Raw genomic sequence first — 20,967 nt, 5'->3', positions numbered from 1 at the left:
GCACTTTGCTCATACATGCTGGGTACAGCCAATTTATCACTGCATACCCAGTCATTATAGAGCCTGTTTAAGACAAATAACTACTATAATTACATGGCCTCTGTTTTATATTTGTCTGAAAGGTTGTAAACTCATCATCTGGTCTTGGATCACACTGATAACAGCACCTGAAACTCATTCTCAGCGCTTCTAATCTTTGTGTAATAATCTCACTCTATTAATCACATCACTCTGACACACACACACCCACGCACATGCACAGGAAAATAAACAGACGACCTAAAAGATACACAAGGAGCAGCTGGCAGATGGAGAGCGTTCTGAAGTCCAGACAGTCCAGGGTGAAAGAGGACACAGTGCATCATCTTTTCCAACTGAATTACAATCTTAAAATACCTTTGCGTGCCAATGAGACAACATGCTATTGCTGCCCTTGTTTCTGCTTTCAGATGTTCCCACTTCCCACATCCACAATAGCTGCTCAAAAGGGCATCTGTAATTACTGCAAAGCCAAGCATAATGGTGAAGTGATTGTTAAGACACAATGCAAAGAGATGCCCCAGGCTCAGATAAGTGAGACTTGACCCTGACTGCATGTTTAATAGTAAGCTAGCTATCAAGCTTTATAAATAGCAAGAGAAGAAACAGAGGCCGTGATTTTTGCTGCAGACACCAACAAATCCCAAAACAATCAGAACCATATACTGTAGCAACACCCTGACTGCCATTCAGAGCACCCTAGCATCATGCTAACAAAATCAACAGAAATGTTCTTCACCAAACATACCCTGCCTTCTGAGCACTAAGAAATACAGAAGCATGAGGAATTGACATTACTTTGAGCGATTGATTGAGTCATTGTCTCCACTAATCAGAGAAAGTGGAGAGGGCGAAAGAGCGAGAGAGAGGCCCAAGGCTGACAGTTATTGTGTGTGGTGTGTCTGCACTCTGTCAAGTAACTGCAGACCTTGTCTGTCCTTATATTTATCATCACTTGCATTCAGCTTCAAATGAAAAGAGAAAACTGGACACCTTCTAGACTGCTTTTGACTGCCAAGGCCAAAAAGCAGTTGGCTACGGCTTTAATTGTGTCTTGTCCACTCCATTTTTCCACCCTCCTTTTTTCCATCTTTGGCAGGCTTGTTGTTTGGAGTCTTCAGCCTGCGGGAATAAGCCAGAGAACAGTTACTTTGGCAAAGCCACTCGTCACTTCTATCAGCTGAGTTTCCTGTTACAAAATCAACACAGTTTCTCTCATCTACAAAAGCTCAGAGGTAGGAACTCCTTTTCAGGGTCACATTTCACCTTGAGGGGATCAATTTGCACATTTTACATTTACATTTTACATCAGTTTACTGGCATGCTGCTGCTTGAAAGATGAGTGAAGTAATTAAGGAAACAAAATTAAATAAGACCTCATTTTGAGTGAAATCTCTCATATGGCAGAAAACTGAACAAGCTAAACATGCTTATCTTCCTCCTACACCATTTCATATGTTCTGCATCCTGCAGTCGGTAGATTATTACCTATCTCTGTTCTCTCTTGAAGGTCAATGGTCTACTCTGGAAGCAGCCCATTAAAAGCCTTGTTCTACAGCCGTCATCTGCTTCTCCTACAGTACATAAGCATCAAATTACATCTTTATTCCAAGAGGTTGTAAGGACACAAAAGTGGCAATGTGTAAATTTGAATTCACATTATCAGGACCTGATTCGCCCTGTCAGCTCTGAATTTTACCAGTGGTGTTAACTGGTTAATTTGACAATTATAGTGATAGATGTCCACTAAGACATGCTCGGTGGGGCATAAATGAATGTTCAGTTGCAGAAATATAGTATTTTCACTCTCTCTTACGCACATGTTTAAAAGATACTGTATACTGAAGTGCTAAGCAGCCTAAATTCCAAGCAAAGAGTGAGTGTGTCAGATATTACTGATGGAAAACTACACACACAAACACAACTGAACATTTCTACAATTTATACTGGAAGTTAACTTTTTTTTCTCTTCCAGCTTGGTATTGTGGGTTTCCAAAGATTAATAAAAGCACCCTCAGAGGGACTTTGAATCATTGCTTTCAAGAGCTTTCAGAGCCTTTATGGGCTCAGAGCCGAATAGAGGGAGCTCTTAGAAACACATTTGTCAAAAATGAAGTTTTGGAAGAGATGGACAGTTTTTCCTCCTGTACAAACAAAGCATGTGATTGTGTCATTAGGTTGGTAAACAAATACTCTGGGTTCTAGTTAAGTTTGGACTCCTTTTTCTTTAATAAAATAAAATAAAATGATGAAGTATGCAATATAAATAAATAGTGCCATTTTTAAAATAAAAAAAAAGAAAATTGTAATTTTTTTTAAATTTTTTTTTTTTTTTTTTTTTTTTACAATTTGAAAAAGTAATGCAAATAAAATAGTAAATTAATAAAACTAATACACATAATGAAACAACTAAAACTTACACAATACAATCAGAATGTTTTCATAATGTCTATAAACACAATGTTTATATATTTATCATCAATAAATCAAATGTATTTATTCTACCATTTTAGGGTCATGTATATTCCATGGCCATTGTATTGCCATGGAAACTAAGATGTAAAATGCTACATAATGTTCCACTGAGTGTTTTTCCTGTTTTTAACAGCCGGAGTTCAGTGTGCTACTGTGGGATCCAAAGTGATCCAAAGTGATGGAGAACACTGAACTTTACGCAGCACTCTGAGATCAATGTTAATCGTAAGGTGACATAATTAGCCAGTCCAATTTCCCTCCAGCAACGCTTGTGGTTCACCAATTATAAGCCAACAGCGGGAGGAGAGAAAAAAGAGGTGCAGGTGTGTGTACAGAAGTTCGTTTTTAGGAAGTGTGTGTATGTTTGAATTCCTGTCTTCATTTGTTTACTCATCACAGAACAGGATGCGAACAGACAGTGTGTATCTCGTCTCTCTTCGTCTCAGCACCTGTCATGAGGAGGAGCTGGGACGTGTGCCAATCGCCAGTTCCTCCCTTTACATGGACATATTAACCAGCCAAGTTTCTAGCACACATGCAATATCCTCTTTTTTGTAATGCTTTGATGCAGTTATTGTTCACTTTGTCTGTTTCATAACTCTACATTCCATAAAATCACTTCAAAATGTATTGCATTGATAATGTGGAAGCAATTGCATTGAAAAATAACATGGTGCTGAATTATTGCCATATTCATATACCATAATATGTGCTCCAAGATGCCTTAAAGAATTCAGTGATGTCCAAACATTATAATAATGTCAGCACACCTTTCAGAGTGTAATGGGATATGAATACTGCACTCATTTCACTGACCTACACTTTCATTGTAAAGAACTGGTTCATTGCTTTTGTCTACAAGACAAAGATCATGTCACCACGACGACTTTAGTAAACAGCAGCACGTTTACAACCTTGGTGATAGAAGGGAGGAACTCGTTCGGGTTTTGTGAGGTATTTTTTTTATTATTTTATTTTATTTTTACGTTTCATGTATGTATAGTTTTATTTTTGACCTGAGATGTTTATAATGCTTTTCATAGAGAGGCATCTGAAAAGGTTTGCTTAAATGTTCCGATGAGGTTTTTATTGATCTCAGTTATTAAATCACCTGAAGACATTTATTACCACAGCAACTATAGAATTACAACAACAAATTAATTTAAGTACTTTATAGTATAAGTATGGTTCAAAAACACTATAGTGTTTACTATGACTAAATTACTATAGTATTTTATTTTTCACGTTTAAGGGAAAGTACACTTCAGAGTTTACACTGAAAAAATATCTGGAGGATTCACCCTACTTTAAAACACTCAAAAATGTCTAGTAAGTTTCATAAATAATTACAAAGAAACGACAAGTAACAAATTGAATTAAATGTGACATTTTGAAGTAGAACAATTAAACGTTTGCTTTATTTATAACTTAAGCCCGAAACACACTGCATGAGTTTCGGCTGACCCCGACAAAAGACTGGCATTGTGAAACAATCATGGCAATGTGATCATGGCTCTTAATTGGTGCTCCTGCATCGAGAAAGGTTCAAAGATGGGGGTTGTCATGATCTTGCTACCAAAGATAGTCGACAATCATTTTCATGATCATGAAACACAGCATGATCATCATACATTGTGTTTGTTGCTACGATCGACGTTTCTGACCAACCAATAAAAATGCAACATGAAATCAACGCGACATTGGCACTAAAACATAAAACTACTTACCTCAAGCTCTTATGCCTTCCTCTTTTGCCACTTACACTTTTTGGAATGATGCTGATGATGGTTTATTTTTCTATAGTAACATGCGTCGTAATAGCATACAGATCATTTACGATGCAGGACCACCGATTAGGAGCCACAATCACAGAAACCACCACAATTGTTTCACGATGCCAATTTTCCGTCTGGGACAGCCACAAATCGTGTAGTGTGTTTTGGGCTTAACGTTACCCAGCTAACAGGGAACATTTTCAGAATTTCGCTCAAAGATATAAACTAACATTCTTTTAGTAAAATTAATGTTAAACGTTAACAGTTTGGTGTGCATGAAAAATATGCGTAAGAAAAATAAAACAAACTTTAGGCTACGTTCTTGTCAACTTGGAAAGGTAGTTAAAAATAAAAAAATAATAATAATTTGTTGTGCAGGTCATGATTGCACACACTTGTGGAAGTGAAATATGGCAGGACGAGAATCTCGGAGCAGTGTTTGTGAGAAGATGTGCCCTCAGCAGAGAGCTCGTCATGAAGCCTACAGCGAGCCATCTAAAGAAGCTCAGAGCTGGATGGCAGTGGCGAGACAGCGCGTGTGCACGCACCAGAATAATCAAAAACCTCGCCAAGTCTGCAAACTCACCGCTGCTGCTGAGCGTCAAAATCAACTCACAGCACAATTAAAAGCCGCCGAGGCAAGGAGTCGTATTAGACAGCTGAGACAACGCTATCAAAACCTGAAGGCAGGGGATTACCTCAAAATAATGGTTTATTTCATTATGTGCAAACAATTAAAGGTGCCCTCAGTAATTACTGTACATCTTTATGTTACCCTGGCCAGTATCGGTATGATGGCTGTACATGGTCAGCCATGATTGTAATGTTCTACTCCAATGAGGACATACACATGCAAAATAAAACTGCTTTGTTGGGTTAGCTATGTGACACTTTATACTTAAAAAAAAAAATAGTAGGCCTAAGTTACTTATTACGGAAATAATATAAAAGATAGCTACTTAAGTGCGACTGAATGTACTAGAATGTAATTTCTACTGAAACTTTTATGTCATGTATTTAAATATATTTGTAATTACATATTTATAACAATTAGTTTGTAGTTCAGTACATTTAAAAAAAAAATATATATATATATATACATATATATATATATATATATATATATATATATATATATATATATATATATATATTACTAATGTGTGTAAACAAACATAGTCATGCAAGTGTATTCTCTACATTTAAGTTGCCTTTTATTTAATTAACATTATCTTCAAGTTCAGGTTTAATTTTATATTTTATTGTGACCTTGCTTGTAATGTTAACATTAAATGGGATAGTTCACCCACAAATGAAAATTTGATGTTTATTTGCATATGCAGAGGGCATCCAAGATGTAGGTGACTTTTTTTCTTCAGTAGAACACAAACCAAGATTTTGCCATTGCAGTCTATCAGTCTTATAATGATGGAAATCATGGCTGAAAAAAAACAAAACAAAAAAACAAAGGAAACCCCGCGGCTCGTTACGATACAATGATGTGTAAAGTCACAAAACAATCAGTCTTTGCAAGAAACTGAACAGTATTTATATAGTTTTTTAACTTCTGATTCACACATTATCCAAACTGTTAGAACTCTCCTGAGCATGTCCTGTTGTGCACGTTCTCAGCAGCAGGTGCATGAGGCGTCTTCTTCTTCAGCAGATCGCAGACTTATTAAATGCATTAACACCACATACAGTATCTCTCAAGTGGACCATTGACACTCCTAATGACACGACTGTAGATAGATCAACCACAAGCCTCAGTGTTTAATTTGGTTATGTTTGAGCATGTTTTTTTTTTTTTTTTTTTTTTATGTTTTAGCCATGATTCCCATCCACTTCCTTTATAAGACTGATAGACTGCAATGGTTTGTGCTAAATATCTTGGATTGTTTTCGACTGAAGAAACAAACTCACTTACAGTAAATCTTGGATGCCCTGGGGGTAAGCAGATAAACATCATTTTTGGGTTAACTATCCCTTTAAAGACATCTTCAAAAATGACAGATTTCTCTCAGGAACAATCAATGAACTGAATGAAGTCCCCATTTTTTTAGTTTCTGATAATCCATGACACCCAGATCAAAGAAAAGATCTGTTGCTACTTCAGTTTCACTGTGACTTTAAACCCATTTTTCTAAATTAATTTCTTTAGGATAAAACTTTAACAGTGAATAAAATACATAATACTAAGTGCACCTTTAATTACAAAAACACAAGACCCCCTATAGTTAACCAAGTGTGAAAATGTTAATGATATACATCTCATGCAGTTCTTTGAAACAAATCTCAATACAGCATTTGCCTCCTTGAAGCTTGCCTAAAAGTCTAATCTCTCTCTTCGCAAATGTTCAGGAGCAGGAAATTAACTTAATGATTTCATGCCAGTCTACCGCGCAGAGGGCTGTCCGCCTGGAGCAGCTACTCCTTGTGAGAGAGAGGGAGATAAACCACACAGACTGCTTGGACCAATTACAGGTAGATATATTTGCTGAAAATCTCATAGATCGCTTTTTTCTTTTCTTTTATTATAAATATAAATGTTTTCCCACGAAAGTGCCAAGTCAGGACTTAAAATGTTTTTCAACAATGGAACGAGGAGCAGATCTTTCCTTCATATCCCCTTTCCCACTGCTGTAATGTCGTAATAACATTACAGCTCCCAGTTGACAATTTCTCATTGACCGTCACAGTCCTGATGGTATCTCTTAAATAAGCATGAGAATCAGAGAGGAGAGAAAGAGAGAGAGAGGATCTCTTTCACATCTCCACATATTCTAACAGGTGGAGGAACGCATTACCATTATCTCCCCTCAGCAGGAGTGACTGCTCCTGTTTTGTCTCAGCCTTAATTTTACCCTAAAGGGTTCTTCAATGAACTAAAAAAAAAAGTATTTATACGAATCGTGACAACAGGGGTCCTATCTGACTGTCCTTTCAAAGTCATGTTACCTTTATGTGGAAAATGCCAATGCAGTGCCAAGTGTCATCTGTGTAACATCAGCATACTTGGTTAAACTGCTGCCATGAGAGAGCCTACAGTGATGGGACTGACATTAGTTCAAAATAGGCTATTTATAAATGTTTCCAAGGCAACATGTATGATTTTTATGTAGTTTACATTTTCAGATTTTATTTTATTTCATCTTATTTTAGCTTCATAGTCGTTAACAACATGATTTCAATAAAGTTTGTTTTGTTAATTATTATAATGCTAAATGAAAGTGTTTTGGGCCCCATTGACTCTCATTGTATATACAAAACCATTCTTAAAATATCATCTATTCAGAAGAAAGAAAACTATAAAGGATTGGAATGATATTAGGGCAGTAAATTATGACAGAATTTTCATATTTGGGTGAACTGTCCCTTTAATTTAACTGCTCGAAGTGTTCCTCATTTGTTAGTCGCTTTGGATAAAAGCAATAGAAGGGCATTTTTGAGAACTTTTCACATCCAATTTTTAGCACCTTCTGTTGCTTAAATTTTCTTCTGTTTTCCTCTGCTCTTGTTTTAGAGAAGAAGAATTGAGGAGATCCTAGAGGATGAGAAGGGCCTGTCCATTAGTCGTAAATGACTAAAGATGAAAAGGAACATATTTTCTGAATGATCTGAGACTGAAAATGCTGAGTATTGTGGCCTTGTATGCCAAATTTTTATGCCTATGTTTGCATTATAAATTTCAAGATATATTACCTTACCACAGACCAGAGAATCAGTTATGTTTAGGGATTCTAGCTGGTTTTGATTTCCAAATATATATATTTTGTCTGTATACTGAAAGATGGGCTATATTAAAATTCTATGCTATTTTGTAAATAAATAAAGAATAAAACATTAAATTGTAACAACAATGAGTTTTACAGAATAATTAACTCAAATGATATATAGGGAATTTGAATAATTAATCAGGAATATGATTAATTTATATCTCAGATGACAGTTACATTAAATTTGATTGATTATGAAAAATAGCTCAATTGCCTATACCAATAAATAATCACAGGGCACTGTAACTTACTCATTAATATGTCAATATTCCATTCTTCATACCAATTATTGTGATATCTCTTACTGTAAATTACTGCAAATCAAACAGTGGTATGTCCAGCAAACCACTGTTGACCTATCAATTTTCAATAAAGTTATCACGCCTTATAATTCAAGGAAAAGTATTCTCTGGCCATGAAAATATTATCCTATCCTTATGATAAATTTAGTTTCTAAATTTAGAGCTTGTAGCTATAGATCAGACATCTCAGTGACTCGTAATGTGAGTGGGGTGGAGTCCAAGCCAATCGTCAGTATATGGGTTTTTAATAATTAAACTAGTAATACATCAAACTACAAATCACACAGAGTAAATATGTGTACGACAATACAAACAGTAAGCTTTACAAGACATAACTGAATCCAAATAAAAGAGAGAGAGAGAGAGAGAGAGAGAGAGAGAGAGAGAGAGAGAGAAAATAGAATGAGATCACATAAGGAGCTCGGGTATGGAAATCATAGTCAGTAACTTTTGGAAGCCAACAACGATCAGATCACAGCAATAATTTAAAGCAGCATTTAAATCTCCATAGAGAAAGTGATACTTGCAAAGTGTCCAATGTGCATGAGCTGGACATCGGGGCGCACTGGATCTTTTGAAACCGGCGTGCGCGTGCTGGAGACCGGCGCACGCTGGAGCACATGGTCTTTTGTTCTGTCCTCGCGCGGTATTTGAAAGGTTCAACAAACAATGTTCCAGAATTCGTCTTCCTTGCGTGGAGAGGCGAATAGTTGAATAAACTTAGTAGAGAAAAGAAAAGAAACAACAAAAACGAAAGCTTCCAAAGGAGCCATTAAAATGGCTTTTTCTCTCAGCCCCTGTGCTGAGGGGGTTTGCGCTATGAGCGCGGCCTAAGCAACGTTGGTCGCACAGGAAAGCAGCGTGTCCGAGAACGGAGAAGGAGAAGAAGAGGAAGGGCGGACCTTGTTCGGTCGTTCTTATGGCTTGAGATGGCCCCGCCTCTTTTCGCATAAACAGCCAATGAAAGTCCGCGATCTGAAGCGGAGGGAAAAGTTCCTTTGTCTCTGTGGAGACAACCCCCCCGATGATCTAGGGCCTGTCCGATTCCATCAGGGATATTTCTAGCAAGTTTGTAATTCAGATTACATACATTTTTCATTACTTTGCTCTAGATAAATGGGTCTGTCAGAGCATGACGATTAAAACAATACTTAACATAATGTATATATGTGATCAAAACATGAAGTTACATTCAAATGCAGAATTACACATATTTAAAGATTTGCTTAACACATGATAACACTGCAGATAGTCCCAATTTATATGGGAAACATCTAAATGTACCAAAAGGGAATACGTAATACATTTATAAAACATAAAAACAAAAAGGTAATGAATTAATTCCATAGAATGCATTGGGGAGAAGATTTGGCTTCTCTCGTCTCCTGTTGTCCAGGGAGGTCGTAAAGTTTTACGACCTGCAAAGGTGGGGGTTACATACACATGACTATTTGAGAAAGTTAAAGTGAGGAGAGACATTTCCTAAAGTATAAGCAACTTATACTCTTCACATAACAAGAATTAACCATTTCATGCAATCCGTAAACATATTTAAAATACATATTAATAAGGACTTACAAAAGTAAGGAACTTTACGAAAGGTTTCCTTCATCTTCAGGAATTTGGTTGGGGGTTTTCATTTCTCCTTTGAGGGGTATCGTAAATTAATTTAAGTCCAGCCAGGCTGGCGCCAGGCCAGGCAATTAGTGCAAAATGGGTTTCATTTTTTTATGCCTGAATTTAACCCATGAATCGATGATCTGCATATCTGTTACAAAATGCTAAAATGTTAATGCTGAATGTGAATCATACATTTAACTGTTATTATTAGTGTTTTTATTACAATATTATTAGTGTTAACATTAAGTGTGATGTTTTTTTATATGAGTTATACTTTATAATTTATAAACTAATCTAACACATTAGCACATGCACTCAGACATTCACACAAGTTGCAGGAAGATAGAATGTTAGGGAAGAATGGGTTTAATAGAATGACAATATGGAATCCCAAGTTTACAGCAATACGTGAAATTGCATAGAGATAAACAGCCATAAATCACTTAATTAACTCTCGCATTTAGTTCCTCAGTGAGGTTAAAATTATATTAGATACACCAGTACAAATGTCTGGAGGTACTACTTGCGTCTCCTGTGTAAAGTTGTCGTTGAAAGGGGGTTTCCCGATGTCACTGATTGGCTGGAAGTTCAGTAGTCGTTGAAGTGATGTCTTGGGAAGCCTGTGGTTGGGCATTGGCTGAAGACGCAGAGTTGTGTGTGGCTGGTTGAAGTTGAACGGGCACTCAAGGTCAGACTTGGAGACACGGTGTTATAAAACTTAACTCAGAACACGAAACTCTCAAACGGAAAAGAAAAGAAGTAAAGTTTGACGAGACTAGGTGGTGTTTCTTCTCATCGTGGCTAAGTAGCAGCAGACATGCAGGCCGACGCACGCTGGAACCGCGCTCAAAGAACAGTGATGACAAACAGCATGGCTAAAAGCTAAAGCTAAGATGCAAATCTAAATGCAAACTAAAAGCAGCCATGACTAATAGCAGAAGCAAAGCTAAAAGCTAAAAGCCGGCATGACTGATAGCAAAAGCTAAACAAAAGCTAAAAGCTAAATTTTATGGTGTCCTGAGTATTTAAACTGGCCTGTTGGCCACACCTCAAATGTTGTCTTGACCAATCAGATATTGTCTTGGCTCGGGGTATCATAAATCATATGTTACCTTATCAAGCACGTGGTCCGAATTTTCCCGCTCTTGCAGGGTCTAATTTTGGACATGACTCCTATAACACGAATATGATACATTTGACTAATAACTGATGGTCAGGACAGTTTCAAGCTGACAGATTCAAACACGTACATACTAATCATGACTATGTATCCTTAAGCTTTCCAAAAGTTATTAAAATACATACTCAATAAGTGATTATAACATGATAGTCAAATGTGTGGGTTACATATAAATTAATAGGCCTATGGAATTAAGCAATGGACTGATATTCATTTATAAGTCATTTTGAGTTCATTTTGGTCCATTTATATCTAGAAAAGACAGTTTCTGTGCCATTCTCTGACATAAGGATTTCTGTGGAGACCAGAGGTTAAAAAGGCCCCCCTTAGGAATTTCAGTCTGGTTCTGGTAGGTGGGGGAAGTCAATCAAAATCTTGTGTAGTACTCTCATGGGTTTACACATGATGTCCGGCGTTGCATCTCAATTACTTGCCCCATATCTCTTCTCCGAATTGAAATTGTCAATAATTGTTTTAATGGTGTTAATGTCCAAAGCTGTTCTGTGAAAGAGTTGGTTGGTTAACTTGTTTCTGACTTGTGGCACTATGACTGATTTATGACCTCCTGTTGCCTTCCTGAGGAATTTGGCTCATGTTTCAACCACAGTCCTGATCTACTCTTTCATTTGTCTGGTTCGGTTCAGATATGCTACACATTCAAGTTTTTAGTTCAAGTTTTTCAGTGCATTCGATGTAAAATATATCGAAAGACCTTTGACAGCTAAAAGATATGTTACTGGTATACAGTATCATGCATCCTTAATTCTGTTCATTTTTAGAAATATTCATTCATATTTAAGCAATATCAGATCAGAGGACTTGGACTTCAATATGAAATCCATTGTGCTGCACTTCCAATAACCAGAGGTCTAAACCTCTGATCTTATTATATCATATTTCATAGTTTCTCTTATGTCTTCAAACCCGCTTTTCTTTCATGTGGAAGCCAAAGGGGGATGCCAAAGTGGAGACTGGATGTTCAGTAATCCCATCTCAGCAGATTATGATCGAGAGCAAAAACCCATCTAGACAAAATGAAACTCTTCAGCTGAGGCACAGAGGTTTCCAGGTGAAAAAAAAAAAAAAAAACCCAGACTGACAAACAGAAGAGAGAGTAAAGAACAGGGCAGCTTGCCATGTTAGTAGCAGTCAAACACAGATTGCTGGCAGTAAGGCTTTTTTGTGTGTGAAGTGTCTGTGAAGCATCAGGGGGTGAATCTGGCAGCGGGAGATCAGACTGTGAGCGAATGATCAGCTTGTAAGATGTGAGTGTCCGAGTAATAGAGCTGCCCTCTAATCACCTTGCAGATTGCTGACGTTATGATGGAAAGTGAGTTCATAGTTATCCTTCTTGGTGTGAACAGGACTTTATTTTTATAGTTGTGTTGTGCTATTTTAGCATCAAAAGTGACACGCAATAACATTATTTTCTGTAACGAGGCTGCTCTTTAATGCTGAGGCTCTTTAAAGCAAGATATATTCTGAGTGACTGTCATAGTTTTTTATCGTTTGTGCCATTAGCATTATAGTTATTTTGTGGATTCTCCCAGCAAACACTAAATGTCCCCCTTGTTTTGTTATTTTTCATTATGTTCTCCATTGGTTTTGTTTTCTTTTAAGGGAAACTAAATAGTTAGCTGAGCTGCTATTCTTAGACCGATTATTAACTATCTTTCTTCATTATAGTTAAAGGGAACCTTCATCCGCTGGAATGCAAATCTCTCGTGAACACACATATGATAGTTAGTGGAAGCAAAAATACGGTTTATAAAGTTTAAATATGTTTTTGTTTTTTTTTTCTGCAAAAACACATCGATTCAAATCAGAAGGCCTTCATTAACCCATGTGGAGCACCTGTTATGATATATTTATATCCCATTTATTGGACTTCACTGTCATTATCCAGTAATTGTTTTTTTATATAACTCAGATTGTATTCATCTAAAAGAAGAAGAAAGTCATTTACGATGGCTTGAGGATGAGCAAATGTAATTTTCGGGTGAACTATCCCTGTAAGGCTTATTTACACCAAGAACAATAACGAAATATAACTATATTGGTATTTAATACTGTTTATTGTAAGTGCGCACTGCAGTTATTATTGTCTGCCACTTTAATTGCTCAAACACTGTAAATCAAGATGGATTATAAATAGCTGTCAATGAAAAAAAATATTCTTAAAGCGATTTTAATTATATTGTTCCTCTGTGTGTCGTTGTATTTACATTGATGTGGACTCTCCCAGCAAACACAGAACATTCCACTAATGTTCTCAGATGATTACTGTCTGGCTGCTTTTTTCCATGATCTGTTTTTCTTATTTTTACTTATTTTATATTTCTTTTTATTAGAACTGAGTTTCCTAGAATGTTCCCTAATGGCTGTTTTGGGCTTTTATTTTTATGGACAAAAAATAACATTCCCAGGATGTTCTGGGAACCAAAAATTGTTAGCTGGGCTGCTATTCTCTTAAATTAAGAATAGTTTTAAAACTATAGTTAAAGCACGTTCACGCCAAGAATGTTAACTATAAAGGTAACCAACTATATTAGCATTAACACAATTGTCTCCTGCTGTTTTAAATGCTCAAGCTCTTTAAAGCAGCATAGATTCTAAGTGGCTGTCATTGTTTTTATCATTTGTGCCGTTAGAGTTATTTTGTGGATTCTCAAACACTAAATGTCCCCATAATGTTCCTGTTTTGTTATTTTTCATTATGTTCTCCATTGGTTTTGTTTTCATTAACAAAAGCTAATGATGAGTTGTTCTATTAAGGGAACCTAAATAGTTAGCTGGGCTGCTATTCTTAGAACCATTGTTATAACTAATTTTAGCATTATAGTTAAAGGGATCGTTCATTCTGGAACACAACTCTCTTGTGAATGCACATATGACAGTTAGCGGAAGCAAAAGATAAAGGTTTTAAAAATTTCAAATATGGAACACACACACACACATATAAATAACTCAGATTGTATTCATCTAAAAGAAGAAGAAAGTATTTACACCTAGGATGGCTTTAGGATGAGCAAATCATGGGTGAACTATACCTTTAAGGCCAATTTACACCAAGAACAATAACGAAATATAGCTATATTAGTATTTATTAGTGTTTATTGTAAGTGCGCACTGCAGTTATTATTGTCTGCCACTTTACTTGCTCAAACATTGTAAATTAGGATGGATTCTAAATAGCTGTCAATGAAAAAAAATATTCTGAAAGTGATTTTAATGATATTGTTCCTCTGTGTGTCGTTGTCTTTACAGTGATGTGTACTCTCCCAGCAAACAAAGAACATTCCACTAATGTTCTCAGTTGATTACTGTTCTGTTTTTTTTAGAACTGAGTTTCCTAGAATGTTCCCTAATGGCTTTTTGGAGCTTTTATTTTTATAACTAAAAAATAACATTCCCAGGATGTTCTGGGAACCAAAAATTGTTAGCTGGGCTGCTATTCTCTTAAATTAAGAACAGTTTTAAAACTATAGTTAAAGCACGTTTACATTAATAATGATAACTATGAAGGTTACCATCTATATTAGCATTCACACAATGCACGATAATGTGTCTTTTTATTATTATTATTATTATTATTATTATTATTATTATTATTATTATTATTATTATTATTATAAGAGTACTGCATTTTTGTCTCCTGCCGTTTTAAATGCTCAAGCTCTTTAAATCAGGATATATTGCCATTGTCTGTCAATTAAAATGTTATAACTCCTATGTGATGTTATCATTATAGTTGTGTTGTGGATTATTTTAAATTAAACACAAAATTATTAAATAATAACAATATTAACTATATTGTTATTATTATAGTTACCGTCCTTTGGTGTAAACGGCCTTAACGCCCATATATTGTTCAACCTGAGGTAACATTTTGGTTTTCCTCATCGGAGGCAGGTAAACAAAGTCAGAATTCACCCTTATTATGCCTAGAAGTCATTATGTCAGCATTGTAATTAGAAAGGAAGGAGCGTGAAAGATTGGTCAATTTTGTGTCTCTTAGATTAAAGATGGGGGTGAAGCCGAAGATGACAGGAAGCAGATAACACAATTAGCTGAGCTGCTACTTAAAGGTGGGGAGAGAAAATTGCCTGTAGCCTTAACAACATAGACTATCATTAATTATACCTAAAAGGAATTTAACTACCAAATGCTTTTTAAAGTCATTCTTATTGCTCCCACTAACTAAATGCTCAGCAAAGTAGGTCCTTTTAGGAGGGATAAGCATTTAATCTTATGATAAATCAAACTTTGGGCTTCTTAATAGTGTATATGGGAGGGGTTTCAGCCCTACAAATGAGGCAGAGCTTTACTGACACCAAGTGGCCATCACACAGATGTCCCCTCGTAACCCTCATCCACCTCCCATAGTCAGTAACTGCTGAAGTTACAGTGAAGTTTATCAAGAGAGATGTACTTCAGATCACTTCACAATAGCCATGCTGTACTCTATCAGTAAAAGCATGTGGAGTCTTGGAATTAAACTGATCCAAACCATTTAAAGTTATCAAACTTGTATATCAACACAGCTGAGTTGCATTATATATATAATGAACATTCCTATCTTCAAAAATCTTGCAGAAATGCTGTTGAGGGATTTTTGTGACGCGTTGTTCTCCTTGGTGTTTGGCGCCCCCTAATGGATATTTACAAGTTTTGTATAAAGAAGTGATTATAATCTATTAAACAATTATGGCTGGGTTAATTGACATTCTGTGTAATTTAAAACATCTTATGTCTGATTTTCTGTCAGTAAAGTATTATTCCTGTAAAAATGTCATAAACATATTTAAGTAGAATAGAAGTTACAGTATACAAATGCTCAGGTTATCCACATAGGCCTATATTTGAGAGAAAAGGGGAAACTTTTCTCAAATTATGGGCTGTTTAAAAGTCAAGTAATGCAAAGCACATTCAGCCTTATTCTATGACTCAAATCCCAATAGCTTTGTAACCCCACAAAAAGTGTTCTTTATACAAACGGTATTGATTTATTGTTTAATCAACACATGGTGTGCTATATTTCAGCTGTATGATTATAGGAAGCTCAACTTGAAAAGATCAGTTGGAAATGACCACTGAGGAAGTCCTTCGTCAATCGACTGAGTAGAACTGTCTAAATCAGCGCATGCGCAATTCATCCCCAGATTGCCTCCGTAAGGGTGTCGATTCTCAAGCTGGAACATTGGAGGAAAAGAAAAGATACTGTATTTTACCCACAAAAACAGCCAAAAAACAAACGGATGTGCTTCAGAAAACGAAACGGCTACCGCCCTCCAGATCGTTTTAATGCTAAGTTTGTAAGTATTGTCATCCTTAGCGTTTTTCAACAGCGTGAACGTTGAGTTCGCCAGTGGATGGTGGGTTCTTTCCCGTTTTTCCCCCCGATGAAAGGGTCGTCCTCCGTAAATCCTAATCTTCTGTTGCTGCATTTGTTTTTTGTATAGTCTAATGGGCAGGAACTTACTTCTGAGGCTTGGTGAGGACGAAGGTTTCCTAGAAATAAAGCGCTTGAATGTCAACGAGAGACTAACGTTACAGCGCTTATTCGCAGTCGAGGAGGGAATGCCGCTTATCTTCGCGTCTCTGTTTCTGCTCGTTTCGCTTTATCAGGATGAGATAGATGTGTGTTTGGAAAGCTAAACTGAGTTGTCATTTGTTGTAATTTGTATTTAGCGAGCCCTATGCAGCAGTCGTGCTCCGGGAGTGATGTGTTTTCAGTGTACAGTTATTACAGGAAGACCGGTGCATGTGTGTGTGTCACGGGCATTACGGGTTTGATTTTTCATCTCAAATGAAACAACATTTGCATAGCGCATTCCGGTTTCACCTCAGTCGTTGTTTTAAATCGCTATCCGTTGAGCAGTATGGGCTGATTCGGTTGGTTTGTGTCATTTCGGAGCAACGGAGAGTGAAAGCTGATGCACGGATTATAGCGCTGTGTGATGGGGATGTTTTCAAATCAAACATCTAGGAAGTGGGGGAGGATAAAGCTCAGGTTATCATCTGTCACTGCCGTTGACTTATGCATTTCTATAAATTAACCGCATATTTTATGTAAGCAAAGGAGAATAAAGCCCGAACGCCCTTTTGTGTGTGTTTTCGCATGTCGTTTTCGTCTCGCAAGATTCTCTTCTTTACCTTTAGCTGGCTGTGTAGTAAAGCGCGTTCGCGAGACGCGCGCGGGACCTTCGGGTGAATGAATTGCGCGTGTGCGCGTGCTCGCCGCCGCGGTGTCGCGTGGCGGCGCTTTGAACGCGTTCGCGCGTGTCGCTGCGGAACCGGAGGGGAGACACAGCGCGCGTGCAGCTCTGACGTCAGAGCGAGAATTCCCGAGGTAAAGAGATATTTGTGTCCAGTCGATGACTTTTCTCTGAAGAAGTCATGCCTAGTTTTTGCTGGCCGTCTGTTACTCGACGAAATTAAATGTATCCTAGTGTAGGCTCCGCATGTATCCTTCCTAGTTTGTGGCGACAACAACGAGGTCTATATTTAGCCAAAAGAATGACTGAATGTTTTGAAACACCGAGTAAGCTTCCACGTGAGCATGCCAGTCAAACTCAGCTGCTTTGATATCTGCAGCATCTCTGCTGTACCAGGAATCAGATTTAGTGAGCTTACTTCAGTTGTTCCACAAAGTCACACTCTTAAGTTCACAGGGAACATTGTTTGCATTGTCTTTCTAGTAGTGCATTTGAAATTAATTAAACCAGATTGTTATCTCTGAAAATGTGAGCCGAGATAGAGAGTATATAAATATATGTCAGAGATTAAAGCATTGAAAAGTAGCTAAACTAAATTTAAGTCAGCCACTGAGACCGAGAGATTATTAGTAGTAGTAGTACTTTAAGAACCCTGTTACATTCTTTCTTGTGTTGACGTGTTTCCGATGAAAAAAGCAAGTTTGAGCAAGATAATTCCAATGGCTTTTATTTAGTTATTTATTTTTAATGTATTATTATTTGTAAAATTGTCAGTAGACCTCACAGACAGTTGCAGTCTGTTTTGAGGGGTGGGATATTCTCATTCTAGACAGTATTTTTTGGACAAAAATCTGTGTAGTGCAAGAAGAGTCATCATCAAATTCAATTAAACTGTTGGCATAAAAAAATGCTGGAAACACTGTGCTGGATAGTTAGTTTTTATCAGCCTTTAAATGTGCAAATATTGATGGCTTCAGTTTGTCGAGTGGAAGCCACTAAACTTAAGTTTTGACAACATTTTTTTTTTTTATTGGGTGTAGTACTTCCAACTCGTTCTATTTACAAGGATGTGTAATGTAGACAGGAAATCGTGCTGTAAGATGTTTTCTGTTTCTATTAACTTAAACATGCGTATTGAATACTTTGATATTGTGTTCATCTCTGGATTGAAAATAAATGCCCAATTATAATTAACCGTCAATTTAGTCTAATTTTACATTTACTGACCTTTAAAGACTAAAATGATGTGATAAAGATCGAAAAATGTGTATTGTTTTTGCAAATTTGCATATATATAAAAAAAAAAAAAGTTCCAGTAAGGTTTGCAGAGAGAGATATCTTTAACCACATCCTATTGCAAGATAAAAACTAAACTCATTCTGCCTGCTGTATGGGCATTATTCAACAGCAGTTCCTGAGTGAACAAAACCAGAGAAAATAGAAAAGCAATGTGACCAGTCACTGGAGCAGAATCCTGAATAAATGATTCCCTTATTCAGGGCCTTCAGGGTTGTGCAGGGTTCATAAGGGGCCAGTCGCTCCCTCTGAAGCCCTAATTCAATCAGAACACCACTTAGCAAAATCATTTGAAAACAAAAGTGAGTCACAATTTCAAGTTGCAACCGAGTCCTTTTACATTATATCGTTTGAAAGCTTAAAGACTCGTTTTCATATTTGGTGAATAATTTGTGAAATATTTTACAGAGCAACTGTAATTTATTAATTTGCAAGAAGAATATCATCAGAATCAGAGAGCGAGTTCTGACCTTTAGTTTGAAATAGTGATGCTCATATGAAATCATGAAAAATCTGTAAAATCCTTTATTAATTTTCATGTCATGTGTCCAAAAGTTAGCATGAAAAAATGTCTGAAAGTGTTTTGAATATAAAGAAACAAAAAAACAATAGATTCTCCATTTTTGACGCGCTTCTATGTTTACTAATGGGGTTTGATGGTCATCTAGTGGAAAAGCTTGGCACTATGCCCAAACAAAATCTCACTGAAAGCTCATTTTTTGAGATATTAACCTCAAATTTGGAACACAACTTCAGATTTTTTGTTTTAATTTTCTGGCAGTTTTAAAGTTAGACTTTTTCTTTGTAAGATATATATATATATATATATATATATATATATATATATATATATATATATATATATATATATATATATATATATATATATATATATTTTTTTTTTTTTTTATTTGTATAAAATATAAATATTTACATTTTTACATTTTATATTTTCATGAACTTAAACTTCCATAACTTTCTTGTAATATACATTTTATAACTTTTTTTTTCTTCTCTTCTATAATAATCTGTTTTCTAAAGAAGACCAATCTTAAGTCTGTGCTCCAAAGCATTCACAGTTTATAACAATTTAAATTGGAATTGTCATTTTCAGGTCTATGCTCAAAAAGTAATTTTTCTTATTTGGAGAAAACTGTGATATTTGGATGCATTTTTTTTTTGTTTGCATGTTCTTGCCCTCCCATCTAGCTATTGAACACACTGGATTATATAGATTTGATTGAATTATTATTTAAAATATTATTGTAAAATATTAAGATGACAGGGTGGACCAGCACATGACGGGGTGGACAAATAATACAGAATACACAAAGCCTGACAAAATCTGACAATGACACATTAATTCAACTTCAAAAAAAGAATATAATAATAAATAATACTAAAGATTACATCCTCAATCACATTGATATGTGTTCATTTTAGTTTTTAGCAATATTATCTACAAATGAATGCTATGTGGACATTTTGATCTTCAGTTAGCATATTAGCTTACTACAACCTGTGACTAGATAAATATTTAGTCTGCTTGTTGAAGAGAATTTGTTTTTTTAAAACTAACATATTTTGAAAATACTGTATTTTAATCACTTCTGGCATATTGTATGCCGACGATGGACGTTAAGCTTTGGCAGAGCAAGTAAGCAAACTCAGACGAAGAATATTTATATATGTGTGTGTTAACTACTTATAACAAAAGCATTTTATTGATGTTTTTGACAAGCTTTGTTGGTAAAACTGTGATTATTGATCAATAGATAAAAAGGAAAAGACCGAGTTGTTAAATTGTCAGAATGTTGTTAAAGGGACAAATACTGTCCAGCAACAACCAAGATTGTTTTTCATGATGCGGTTTGTTTCATTATTAAATACAATGCTGGTATCATTCCCTGGCAAAAACAAGCCTCGAAATAAAAATTACATACATTTGCAGAGAAGCCAGAAGAACATCTGTGAAACAAACATTTAAATAGTTTAATACAATTTAAATCTGGAGCTGAATCAGAACTCGTCCCTGATAAAGACAGACATCATGCACAGTTTTTTGACGGTTTTCAAGGATAAGGTCCTGTCAAGCAACTTTTGAATCAAACGTTTCAGTTTAGCAAGTGAGAAATGAATACGTGCCAAAACACTGTCAAATTTGATGAATGCGAGGCTTTCGCAACAAACACATCTAATTATATTCCCAAAATCAAATGTATGGTGTTACAAAACATTTATTTTGCATGTAGTAGTGATTATATTGTTGCTGTCCATAACCCCTGT

The 20,967-nt window shown here is 36.0% G+C and overlaps 1 protein-coding gene across 5 annotated transcripts in view; it reads left to right on the top strand.

The window, feature by feature from the left end:
- The first annotated feature begins 16,329 nt into the window (after positions 1–16,329).
- rgs19 (regulator of G protein signaling 19) overlaps positions 16,330–20,967 on the top strand; it is a 38,642-nt gene continuing 34,004 nt past the window's right edge. The window contains exon 1 of one of the 5 annotated variants that reach the window (XM_026199484.1): positions 16,330–16,482. In XM_026199484.1, the coding sequence (XP_026055269.1) occupies positions 16,426–16,482 (57 nt within the window). In that variant the 5' untranslated portion in view covers positions 16,330–16,425. Of the gene's footprint in view, positions 16,483–16,541; positions 17,520–20,967 lie in introns of those variants that run through there. The other 4 variants (XM_026199485.1, XM_026199482.1, XM_026199483.1 and 1 more) reach the window with 4 other exon arrangements.

This window comes from Carassius auratus, chromosome 23 (assembly GCF_003368295.1).
Source record: "Carassius auratus strain Wakin chromosome 23, ASM336829v1, whole genome shotgun sequence".
Lineage (NCBI taxonomy): Eukaryota > Metazoa > Chordata > Actinopteri > Cypriniformes > Cyprinidae > Carassius > Carassius auratus.
Note: the sequence above shows the minus strand (reverse complement) of the source record. Positions and strands in the feature narration are given on the sequence as shown.